We start from the raw sequence: 13,174 nt of genomic DNA on the forward strand, positions 1-13,174 counted from the left end.
TTAACCAAAGAAAAATCATGAGCAATTACTATAATTTGTAACTCAATACTATACTAATAATTAATAAATAATTCTAGTATATATACAAGAGCTCTATTAAAAAAATATATGATATTTTGTTTTCATAAATAATCAAGTTTCTATTCAAAATAGATAACAAAGGTGAAATTGTCCAAATGATTTATATTCAGCATTCAGAACCAGGTCATTTTGACATAAAACAAATATGTTTTTTAGAGTTCAGTATTAAGCACTCAAGGTGGATCATTTAGCATTCACATTTGCATTCAGAGGCTAAAAAAAACAAACGACCCCTTAGTCTCTATTTGGGATATTGGGAAAGTAATTTAAGTTTGAAAATGACTTCATATTCTTTATTTGTTGTTTATTTATCTTTATTTGTTGTTTATTTATCTAGGAGAAAACGAATTAAAAGTCCTTATATTTGAAAATTTATAATATCCATAAATCACCTATTTTTTATTTTTTTCTTTTTCAAAAAGGTTAATCTTGCATTGGTCTATACTTTATAGTGTTTTTTTTATTTGATTAGTCTATACTTTATAGCTGGCAACAAGTCTTTTAGTCTCAATCTCAAGTTCTCAACCCAATAATGAAGCCAAGGGCTCTTTAAGTACCCCAGCTCTCATAATCTCCACCAGTTCCCAAATAACAAAATAACACGTGGCATGAAGACGGGTAGTCCACTTGCCCAAAACACTTGACAACGCATCTTTGTCATTGGCCTAAACATGTCCCAGAATGACCATTGCGCTTGATAATCATCGATAGAAAAATGAGCAATCTGGTAATGCCACTCATTGATCCGCGCTCAATGGCATTTTGTTCCCAACGTTACTACACAATCATTTCTCCTCTAATAATAATAAAATAAAAAAGAAGAGTCGACTCAGTCTTTTAAGTTTTAACCGTCAGTCATTAAATAATTTTCCTCATTTACTTTCCCACTAAACACGTCATTTCCTCCAACCGACCAACAAAAACACCACCATTATTATTTAGCTGCATCCTCATTTCCTCATTTTCTCTACACTCTCTCTTCACAAAAACTCATCATTTAGGTATTTCTTCAAACACCTTCTCTTCATCACTAAAACCACTTCATTCTCTTCTTCTCCACTCATCATCACTTACACCCAACTATCATTTCAATAATCTAGGGTTTGGGATTTTAATTATTATTATCTGTTGATTTGTTTTGCAGAAGTGGGGGGTTTGTTTTGTTTTGAGATGTCGATGGTGGATAAGAAAGTGATAGATTTAGACCAAGGATGGGATTTTATGCAGAAAGGGATTACTAAACTTATTAAAATCTTGGAGGGTTTACCTGAACCACAGTTTAACTCTGAAGATTACATGATGCTTTACACGTATCCTTTTTATTTTATTTTTTTTTACTTAATATGTTTATGTTTGTTTGATTATTTGATGATATATATATATATTTATTTATTTATTTATTATTTGTTTTTGAGGGTTTGTGTTTTCTTTAATATTTTTGGTATAGAACGATTTATAACATGTGTACTCAGAAACCACCGAATGATTACTCGCAACAGCTTTACGACAAGTATAAAGAGGCTTTCCAAGAGTATATTCGCACATCGGTGAGATTTAAAGTCTGTTATGTTGATTTGTTTGTTTGTTTTACTATAATGGTATTTAGAATATGTTTTTAGGAGCAGATTAAGTGGTGGTTTAGTTTCTGGAATGGTTTTGATTTGGTTTCGAGATGGCAAGAAATGGTAGCTTACTTGTTCTTTGTTGAGGTGAAATGGTTTCTCATGTATAATAATATGTTTCAGTATAAGAATTCTGAGACTCTCACCGTCAAGTTACGCACAAACAAAGCACATGAATAGATAACTTTGGACTCACCACTGTTATTAGCTTATCTATGTGAATGCATGTTATGTGTTATCGTTTACGAACTTTAGTGTTTTGTGCTTACTAGAAGCTTACAAGCATGATCCACAGTCAATAGTTAGCATAAAATAGTTATAGTGTGTACAAGATGAACGAAAAAGGCGAGCAGTTCAGCACAATGTCGAACACTATCTGAAAATTGACTTGATTTGCATTTGCTGTTTTTACATTTTTGGGTTTTGCTGGTCGTGTATGTACAGAAGACTGAAATTGAGAAAATTGATTGTCTTTTAAAGTTTCATTGTGGGTTGTCAAGTTGAATGTATTCTAGTCGCAGACCTTTTTGCACCTGTGCTTTTGTTGAAAGAGAAAGGATTATAGACTTTACTTATAATAGTGAATACTGTTATCACAACAAAGAAATGTGTTGCTTATATCTAGTAAATAAAATTGTGTGTATATCATTGTGTATAATATCTTTTAATTGTTATTATTATCATGCCATAGGCTCCTACGAACACATGTTTATGAAAAGTAATCATGCTTAGTTCCCTCTAGTTACTATATCTATATTGTCTTGTGATTCATTGTGTAAAGTCTTAATGAACCACACACATAAAGTGTTTCAGAGTGCTTGTTAAGCAATTTATGCAACTAGTTTCAGGCTTATGGTCTCCAATGTTCCGATTGAATATTGGAGTTAGTGTTTTTCAAAAATTTAACATAGATTAGAACTTGTTGCTTTTGAGTTTATGATAGAGTAAATGGCAAATTAGATTTATCATTTATGGAGTGAAGGTGTCCAGACTTCAACGGCCTAGTGGTTAAGATCTTGGGAGATTGGCCCAAGGCATTGCGTTTGATTCCCACCTTCATCAGGTTATGAAATTAGGGAATAAAGTTCCAACTATAAAAATATATGTATAGGTCAGTGTATACAATCACTATTGATGACTCTTGTGCACAGCTTAATAAAAGTATAAGACTGAAAGATGGGGAACTCAAGGCTGAGAATTGGTAAGTAAAATATCCTCATTATGTAGATCTTCCTCGCAAATAATTTGCCTACTTGAATATGGCCTACTTGTCAAGCGAGTACTCCAAAGGTGTAACTCTAAACACATTTGTTAAATCCTAAATGCGGGGACAACTTGGCAAGATTACATATTCAAATGGGCCGATTTTTTGTGGAGACGATGCCAGTGTGAGTAGTTCCTCAACAAAACGCCAGCCTTAAGTTGTCACCATTATGTTTAATAAATAATATGAAACTTATATTGACTTGGTTACTTGTCTTATGAATTTCTTGTCTTCTTCTACTCCCTCAGATTTTGCCATGTTTGAGAGAAAAGCATGACGAGTTTCTGTTGATAGAGCTTGTGAAGAGGTGGGCAAATCATAAAGTTATGGTCAGGTGGCTTTCAAGATTCTTCCATTATCTCGATCGTTACTTCATTGCTCGTAGATCTTTGCCAGCACTCAAAGATGTTGGCCTGACTTGCTTCCGTGATCTGGTACTTGGAATAGTCCATAGCAGTTGCCTCAATAAAAAATAAAATTGTTTCCCCTCATCTTTTTTATTTTACCTACTCATAAATTTTGGTTGCATGCTTGTAGATGTAAGTCTATGCTGTTGACAAAATATGTACTTCCTTTATTATTTATTCTTGTATTTGGATACATATCACTTTATAACTTTTTTTTTTTTTATTATTCTACTGATTCTTTTCTTGTTTCAGGTCTATCAAGAACTCAATGTAAAAGTTAAAGATGCTGTAATCGCGCTGGTATGTTCAACAACTGCCAAATATGTAATAATTTTTTTTTTTATCCTGTCTAAATTTAATGATTAAATGCATTTGCGCTAGATTGAGCAAGAGCGAGAGGGAGAGCAAATCGATCGAGCTTTATTGAAGAATGTCTTGGATATTTTCGTTGAAATTGGAATGGGACAAATGGATTGTTATGAAAACGACTTTGAAACAGCCATGCTTAAGGATACAGGTGCTTATTACTCTCGGAAGGCTTCTAACTGGATTGAAGAAGATTCTTGTCCAGATTACATGTTGAAGGTAATACTGGATGAAATTTGTGCTTCTCTTAATCAAAACAGATGAGAGACACGGCTGCTCTATATATATTTTCATTTATTGCTGTCATTGTTTTATTTTTAATTTCGTACTTCGGTTTCTCAGGCTGAAGAGTGTTTGAAACGGGAGAAAGATAGGGTTTCTCATTACCTCCATTTTAGCAGTGAACAGAAGTTATTGGAGGTATATTTCTGTCATCAGCTCTTCTTTAGCCTCGTGGGTTAGTTCTTAACATTATATCGTGGTCACATTGAAATATTAAGAGATATGTCATGACATCATCTCAGTACACGTGATTATGTGAATGAGATTTCATGTTTTAAAGAGTACTGCGAATCCACTTTTATTTTTATTCATTTATATAATATGCTCTTTGTAGAGAGTGCAACACGAGCTGTTGACCGTATACACCCAGCAGCTTCTTGAAAAGGAACACTCTGGTTGTTTTGCATTGCTTAGAGATGACAAGGTATGCACTAGGTTAAAATACATGCCTTTTCCAATTGAAGTATGGACTCATTGCAATCTAATGACAAAGTTTATTTTGTTTCTAATGTTTGTCACGTGTTAGGTGGAGGATCTCTCGAGGATGTATAGACTTTTCAGTAAGATACCGCGTGGATTGGATCCAGTCTCTGGCATGTTTAAACAGGTTATAATTCTAGTTTCTACCCATAACATTATTTGCCGTCGATAGATAGCTTTTCTATTTCATAAAAATTATCGTTTACATTTTTTGGAGTTCTTCTGATGCAGCATGTCACTGCCGATGGTACAGCCTTGGTCAAACAAGCGGAAGATGCAGCATCTAACAAAAAGGTCATATACTCCTTGAACACAGCTGCTATTCCATGTACACACACACAGAACATAGAACTAGTATCCTTATTCTGTTTATTGCATACTTAAGTGCTTGCTCATAACTGGTTTATTTTAATATGAAAGGATGTCTTAAAGAGTAAATGAAAGAGGAAAAAAGACAATTTGTTGGTCTTTCTTGATTTTATATTGTATATCACTTCAGTAGCTCAAACTGATTCTTCATAATTAAAAAGGGTGTCTTTAAGAGTAAACAAAGGAAGAGAGTAGCTCTGTTGTATGTTGGGTTTCCAAAATCATCTATAGTAATCACCTCCTGTTTGAACATACTAAATTGGTAAATTTGATTGAACTTAAACATAGCTGTCCAGTACAACTTAACTTACCTTGTTGGTTTCATTTGGATTCTCTGCTATAAAATATTTTATCTTATGTTGGATTGTGAGATCCCAGAGGCATGTGTGTTTGGGGGCAAGAGCATTTGTGAAATCTCAGAAATAGCCCGTGTGGTGCCTTTTAAAGATTTTAGTTTTGTTGTAAATAAGCATTGTAACTTTGTAAGTCATGTTCTGCTTAGCTGATTTGCCATTTCTTTTACTGTCTAGCCTACAGATAGAAAATAGGTTTGCGGTATCTTGTTTATTATTGCTAATTGAATAAGTTGGCAGCTTCTGATTCACCAATAAACTCTAGCTAACATCTGTTTTTTTTATGCAGGCAGAGAAAAGGGACATGGCTGGTTTGCATGAACAGGTAAGATATGTTTTCTTGTCAGATTCTGATGGTCAGTTTTACATGGATGTGAAATGAATTGATCTTGTGGTTTTTCAGGTTTTTGTTAAGAAGGTACTTGAGCTGCATGACAGGTACATGGCATATGTGCAGAACTGCTTTTTGAACCACACTCTTTTCCACAAGGTTGGTGTTGGAGAGTTTGTCTTGTTTGAACTCCATTCATTGCGTGGCTATAATATAATAGATATTTTTGTTAAAGTTATTAATTTTTCTTCAATGATCTTATGTAGGCGCTGAAGGAGGCTTTTGAGGTGTTCTGTAATAAGGGTGTTGCTGGGAGCTCAAATGCAGAACTGCTAGCTACTTTCTGTGATAATCTCTTGAAGAAAGGGGGTAGTGACAAATTGAGTGATGAAGCCATTGAGGAGACACTTGAGAAGGTACACTCCTATTTGTGATAAATTTGTATTTGTGATATAAAAATATAAAAACATAGGAATAGTAGGATGAGGTATCCTTACATCGATAACCAACTGAAAGAAAGAACAACAACAAATGTACACAAGAAACAGAAAACATCATTCTCAAGTCAAAATATCTTCCCATCTACACACAAAGTGCTCAAAAGGAATGTTACTAGTTTCCTCACGAGCTTTGGCCCAGAAGAATAAGAGACCTTTAATTGACATGATTACTTCCTCCAAAGAAGCCACAACACCCTCAAAAGTTCTTCTATTCCGTTCCATCCATAGTCCCCACAAAACCGCAAAAGGAATCATTTTTCATATACGTCTTCCCCTTTGAGATTGCAAATTTTAAGACCATGAGGCTAACACACCTTTCACCGAACCTGGACTGACCCATGAACTACCTGACCCCTGAATGAGAAAACACCAAACTTGCCAAGAAAAATGACACCGAAGGAGGATATGATTCACTGACTCACCATCTTTCAAACACAAAGGACAGAAGTTGACTAAGGCTCCCTTGAAATGTCTCTTTCTAAGATTATCGACAGTTAAAATTTTACCCAAGGTTGCACACCAAACAAAGAAAGTGACCTTTAAAGGAACTTTGGACGACTAGGAAACAGGGTGTGTCTGAGAGTTTGAGGTCTGTTATGAGAACTCAAGGCATAATACCAAGATTTGATGGAAAATTTCCCCTTATTATTGATTGACCAAAGACGTTTATCTTTGTCCGGTCTCACAGGTGGGATGGACTCCAGCATGTCTGTAAGAGCTACCACACTCACTATATCCCTGCCAGAGATAGCTGTGTCAATTCCCATGTTCCAAGCCGTATTACCATTATCAATCCTCATGAACGAACTGGCTGATTTTTCAAAACAGATAAGGCATATAATCTCGGGAAAATCCTAAATAAGGGCCTATCACTGATCCAAACATCCTCCCAAAACCTGAAACTCTCTCCGTTACCCAAGACATATCTAATGTTCTTATGAAACTCATCCCAAACTTTTAAAATGCCTTTCCAAACCTCGCACCCATAAGGACTCATAATTGGGCCACTAAGCCACCCAAGTAGGCTCTCCCCAAACCACGATTCAATAACCTTTCTCCAAAGGCTATCCCTCTCTTCCCCGAATCTCCACAACCACTTACCTAGCAGCGCCACGTTAAACTCATGTAAGCTCCTAATACCTAGGCCACCATTTCTTTTAGATTGGCACACTAAATTCCAAGCCACAAGATGATATCTATGCCTCTTCAGTATCATCCCATAGAAAATCTCTAATGATCGCCTCCATTCTATGTGATATACTGAGAGGAATGTGAAAGAGAGACATATAATAAACAGGAAGGCTAGACAACATGCTCTTGATCAGAATGATCCTATCACCATAAGACAAGAAGCGCCCCGTCCACCCCGCTAATTTATTACTAAATCTCTCAATCACATTATCCCAAATAGCTTTAGACCTATACTTCGCTCCCAAAGGAAGACCCAAGTACCTTGTAGGCAAGGTGCCCACCACACAATCTACAGAGGAAGCAAGATGATTCAGATTGTCCCTCTGACCAACGCCATAAATCGTGCTCTTACCCATGTTAACCTTAAGACCAGACACAGCTTCAAAACAACACAAGAGACCCCTAAGAAATCTAAGCTGATCCAAATCGTGCCCCAGAAAAACCACTGTATCATCCACAAACTGGAAATGAGACACTAAAACCTGCCCTTGACCAACTCTAAAACCATCAATCCACTGATAAACCACTGATAAATTTGTATTTAGTGCCTCAATCCATTGTCATTCTATGCTCTGATTATTTTTTCTGAATATTTTTCCTATTTTGTTGTTATTTACTTGACAGATAGTCAAGCTGCTTGCTTATATCAGTGACAAAGATCTTTTTGCTGAATTCTATAGGCAAGTCATGTCTCATAAACTTTCCTTGTTTCTTCCATTGATCATAGAAGTTTCATATTAACTATTTGTGTTCCGTCTTTGCATGTTTGCAGGAAAAAACTTGCTCGGCGCCTCTTATTTGACAAGAGTGCAAACGATGACCATGAAAGGAGTATTCTGACCAAACTGAAGCAGCAATGTGGTGGACAGTTCACATCAAAGATGGAGGGCATGGTTAGTCTCTTGATCTCATAACTTCTGACTAAAAAACCTTCAGCATGTGCTTATACAGATACTGCTGGAGCTCTTGATCAATGGTGTGATGTGCTATTCCCTTTTGTTCTTTCAGGTCACGGACTTGACGCTTGCAAGGGAAAACCAAACCCATTTTGAAGAATATCTTAACAACAACCCTCATGTAAATCCTGGGATTGACTTGACAGTGACTGTCTTAACAACTGGATTCTGGCCAAGCTACAAGTCATTCGATTTGAATCTACCTGCAGAGATGGTAAGCCGTTACATGTTCAGACATCTTGTGTAATATATTAAGGGGTTTGATTTTTTGTTAAATATGTGTATAAGAAAAAAAGAAGTAAGAAGGCATTAAGAGTGTGTGCATGTCTTTCAGGTCAAGTGTGTAGAGGTTTTCAAGGAGTTCTATCAAACAAAAACCAAACACCGAAAACTTACTTGGATATACTCTCTTGGTACTTGCAACGTCAATGGAAAGTTTGGAGCAAAAAATTTTGAGCTGATTGTGACAACTTATCAGGTAATTTGTTGTGATCCTTGTTTTGCTAGTGGATGGCCTCACTAGTTGCGAATTCTGCAACTTGATTTCATTACTTTTCTTATTTGCAGGCTTCTTTGCTGCTTTTATTCAATACTGCAGATAGATTAAGTTACTCGGATATCAAGGGTCAATTGAACTTGACTGATGATGACGTTATTAGATTACTTCATTCTCTTGCTTGTGCAAAATACAAAATCTTAAACAAAGAGCCAAACACTAAAACCATTTTACCAACAGACACTTTCGAGTTCAATGCTAAGTTTACTGACAAAATGCGGAGGATAAAGGTTTGAGCTTTTTCATGACTGAGATCATGTATATTTATCCAGTCAGTTCATTAGCTATTAGAGTGAAAATAATTTTGTTGAGATTACAGATTCCGCTCCCTCCTGTTGATGAGAAGAAGAAAGTGATAGAAGATGTTGACAAGGATAGAAGGTATGCTATAGATGCGTCCATTGTGAGGATTATGAAGAGTCGGAAAGTTTTGGGTCATCAACAGCTAGTGATGGAATGTGTTGAGCAGCTGAGCCGCATGTTCAAGGTATATATCTGTATCATGTTACTTTCAAGCAGTACACTGACAAAAACCCTCCTTACTAACTCAGCCAATGGGTTTTAAAATGCAGCCTGATTTTAAGGCAATCAAGAAAAGGATTGAAGATCTGATTACTCGCGACTATCTGGAGAGAGATAAAGAAAATCCTAACCTGTACAAGTACCTGGCTTGAATATGTTAATGGCAGGCAGTAGCAAAGTAGGCAGCCATTGGCAGCAATAGATAAAAATGATAGTCAGAAGCGTAGGAGTTCAGCATGCTGTTCGAGGAAGAATACTTTTGTACATTTTGATTGACTGATTCTATGAGCGTTTTGGAATCACCTTTACAATAGTCCATAGGAAAAAGAAATGTGATTCAACATTCAAGTGCATTGATTGGTCTCTAAGCCAGCCTTTGCCATTATTAGAGTTGCACAGTTATGACTGACGTGCTTATTTGCGTTTTCCATTCTTACATTCTGCACAATATTATTATCTGTTGTCAATACTTGTCCGCTATTCTGTGACATTATTGTTGAGTAACAAATAGCATACAATGTGGTCTAGCTCTTGAAAGCAAGCTATGTGTACTTTTTTGTTTGTTGCCTAGTGTATGGTCAATATTGGTGCGTGGTTGCTGCAGCTTGAATTGAAACTCCTTGCATAGAGAATGAGAGGGCTTTGTAGTCTGTGTTTGAAATTTTTCTAGGTAAATTTAGATAGAACAGGGGATAATGAAGAACTAAGATAGGGTTATGTTGCGTACTGGTTGTCAGTGTTATGCTGTTATTACATCCAGAATCCATCCCAAATGGTTGGAAAGAGTAAAAGTTTTCAGTTTTGATAAATCACCAACCTTTGAAATGGTGGCAATGGTTTTACTTGATTTGCATCCTATTTGGAAGAGTTTTAGTCAACTACTTGAAAGTTAAAAGCTGATCTGTTAAGTTCAAGTTTCTTGGAAAAATTTCCAGGAAAACACGTTTCCACAATCTTTCGGATACTCATTGGAGTCGCAATCTTTAGAGTCTTCTTTTCACGTGGGTAAACTAAGATCATGATCTAAATTAAAGAACACTCAGGCACCTCTGTTTCATTATAATTTATAAGATGAAATGTGGTTTTGGTAAGACAATGTTAGGAATTTGGGAAAACGCATTACACCAATAGCATGTCGTTAGTGTGTATATTGCTTTTTGCTTGAAGTTTCTGTTATTGTAGTGCTTGAAATTGAAGTGAAACTTATATGTCGTTAGTGTGTATATTGCTTTTTGCTTGAAGTTTCTGTTATTGTAGTGCTTGAAATTGAAGTTAAACTGTTTGGTACTTGACAAGAACCAAGGAAGTAAGACTAAATATTGGGGTATGGTGCGCTATACGGAGATAGTAGCTGTGACTCTGAGTTTCCTTCTACGTTCTGTGTTGGAATATTGTGGTTAACACGAGCTACCCTGCAGAGACTCCAGCAATCATAGAATGCATAGAACTAGGAATCAACCAGGGTTGGAAGGATTCAGTAGCAGCTGTAACTTCGTGTGGCATATTGCATACGCCTCTAGATGGAAACATTGCAAATAACATCTTCAGCATTGGCGTCATCTTCTATGCTTGGAGATAGGCAAACTTTGCAGCAGACCAGAGCGCTGCCAAACATGCCACTGAAGTACAAGTCTTGTATGTGGGTTGGCCCATGCCAACTGGTTACAATGTAACGTCTGTTTACTTTCGAATTTGGCTAAGGTTGGTTGGGAACCATATAATCCCAGATTCCCAACTAAATAATACCGCCTTTTCTTTCATTCTTACAGATATCAATATATTGCTAATTTCGTTAAAAAAAACACTGGAAAGAAGTAAGACTAAATGTTATTTTAAGGGAGCAAATTTGAATTGTAATGGAAGTAGACATGTTTCATTAGTCAAATATGCCATGGAATCTCCAGAGTCTTATGGAAACTTTGAACCATCCATGTTAGAGGTTTAAAGAAGCAAAAAAAGAAGTCATGAGTAGGAAGATTCAATGAATGAGTGTGTGAATTTGCATGGTGATGATAAAATCTAAAAAGGACGGTTCTCTTCCCACAATCAAAAGAACTAACTCATTGCTTTAATTTGCAAATTGCACCTTACTTTGGTTTCCACTTTTCATGTACATCATTAGTGTAGTATACTTCTGTGACCCATTTGTGGATGATATCACTCATTTCTTTATCAAGAGAGTTCTAATGTGAGTTGAGGAGTTAAGATTCCAACATAGACAATGTTAAGTTGATGATGATAGCAAACACACACGTGAGGTTTGTTTATTGATTCTTTAGTACTATTGTTTATTGGTTATTTAGTTGGATTGTCATAGTTAAAGTGGTCTATGTTCGTTGAGATGTTGAAATGGAACTGTTTAGACGTTTACTGATGTCGCTGTTTATTTCTGTTTAACTTTCATACTTACCACCTAATATAAGCACATCATCAGATCATCTACCACACACGTTCCATTTTTATAGTCACTAGACATTACCCAATTCTCGGGAACTCTTGATGCATACTATGTTTTACCCAGATGAACTCTTTGTTTCTCTTTCAAATCTTAATTCGAGTAATTATGTCATTGACAAAGTCAGTAAGTTAGGTCCATATCATCAGCCAAAGAGTTGAAAATTGAAATGCTACTTCGCTTGTTAATAATATGCACCTTCTCTTTTTGATGTCTACTAAGGAGTACGTACATGTTTCTTTCCTTTGTGGGTGGAGCCGTGGAGGTGAATCTCCAAAAGTTGCTCCTGATTGCATCATCCTCTCTTTGAAGTGCCGTTATATATATTAAGCAAATTACATCATCTTCTGTTAATAACTTACTGGAACTTGTTTTACAGAACATTACGGAACCTTTGGTGGGTCAGTGTCGGCGGAACCAGGGTTTAAAGTCAGGGGGGGCCGCAAATTTATACTTCTAACTATATAGTATGTCAAGTATATGAGGTGGGATGGTTCCATTTACAACACTTTTTATACAATACTTTCCAACGCCCCCTACAAGATGATTTAAGGGCTGATTTTTTTGTGGATAAGATTGTTCCCAGATATGACCACCACAGAAAATGGGGTCCTTTGAACAATTTTAAGTTATACAAAGTTGGTTTACAAAATAGATATTTCTTGGCCGTTGATAAAAGGGAGGGAGGGGAGAGGGACCTATTAGCCTGCTGTAGGTCCGCCACTCTGTTAATCACTGTGCGCCATGCTCTCATAGTTTGGTTGCCTCATTACCTCATCGGCAAAAACTATAACGAAGTTTATTGCTGTAATAAACTGCAGAGTAACTCCGCGTTACAATTTTGGAGTGGATTTATGCAAGGCATGCAGGACGGCATCACAACCTTTCAAAGCTCAAGAATTGACACTTCCAAGCAAAATGTGCTCTTGAAAATCTTCTCTATACCAAGCTCAGTATTGTGAGTTGCAGAACATTATCAGCCCAAGTATCTGACCCGAGCATAACTCATTTTGTTCACAACATAAAAATGACCTGATGTACTTATAGACTTAGCTTCATACTTCCCTCAATTCAGAATTGGAATTTTGTTTATGCCACATTTGTCGAATGGTCTAACAACTTTAATTTTGCACCGGATATCAAGTTTATATGCTTAAACTACTTTACATTGTGTTAGCGCAGTGATTAAGAATGTTTGATTGATGGTGCTATTCTTGTTTGCACTCAGTTTACATTTCAGCTTGAATCACCAAGGTTACAACTTACAACACAAGTTGCATCTTAGTGCTTTCCCTAGAGACCAATACAAATAAATGATTTCTGGGTCCCTTGTCCGACCTTCCACTGAGAAAAGTAGCCTATAAGGGCTATAAACAATGGAACAAACAAAGACTTGTGTCCATCTTCTGATTGATTTGAAGAAATATATGGAGTGGTAA

At 36.3% G+C, this 13,174-nt stretch overlaps 1 protein-coding gene across 1 annotated transcript; it reads left to right on the forward strand.

Moving 5' to 3' along the window:
• The first annotated feature begins 947 nt into the window (after positions 1-947).
• On the forward strand, positions 948-9,821 carry LOC147499007 (cullin-1-like). Its single transcript, XM_086560822.1, has 20 exons — positions 948-1,082; positions 1,226-1,391; positions 1,529-1,628; positions 3,216-3,401; positions 3,627-3,674; positions 3,756-3,959; positions 4,083-4,160; positions 4,357-4,446; positions 4,549-4,629; positions 4,734-4,796; positions 5,514-5,549; positions 5,628-5,714; positions 5,822-5,971; positions 7,871-7,926; positions 8,019-8,139; positions 8,255-8,416; positions 8,537-8,680; positions 8,770-8,988; positions 9,078-9,245; positions 9,331-9,821. The coding sequence occupies exons 2-20, from the start codon at positions 1,252-1,254 to the stop codon at positions 9,430-9,432; spliced, it is 2,235 nt and encodes a 744-aa protein (XP_086416948.1). The 5' UTR covers positions 948-1,082; positions 1,226-1,251; the 3' UTR covers positions 9,433-9,821.
• Positions 9,822-13,174: the final 3,353 nt, after the last annotated feature.

The sequence above is a fragment of the Coptis chinensis genome, chromosome 5, assembly GCF_015680905.1.
Source record: "Coptis chinensis isolate HL-2020 chromosome 5, ASM1568090v1, whole genome shotgun sequence".
NCBI lineage: Eukaryota > Viridiplantae > Streptophyta > Magnoliopsida > Ranunculales > Ranunculaceae > Coptis > Coptis chinensis.

What these genes read in the sequence shown, in the direction of transcription:
- LOC147499007 (XM_086560822.1), top strand. Translation starts at nt 1,252, where the DNA reads ATGTCGATGGTGGATAAGAAAGTGATAGATTTAGACCAAGGATGGGAT. An exon ending in GTGAACAGAAGTTATTGGAG is followed by an intron (nt 4,161 to 4,356) that starts GTATATTTCTGT and finishes TGCTCTTTGTAG; the next exon opens with AGAGTGCAACACGAGCTGTT. An exon ending in TGAATCTACCTGCAGAGATG is followed by an intron (nt 8,417 to 8,536) that starts GTAAGCCGTTAC and finishes CATGTCTTTCAG; the next exon opens with GTCAAGTGTGTAGAGGTTTT.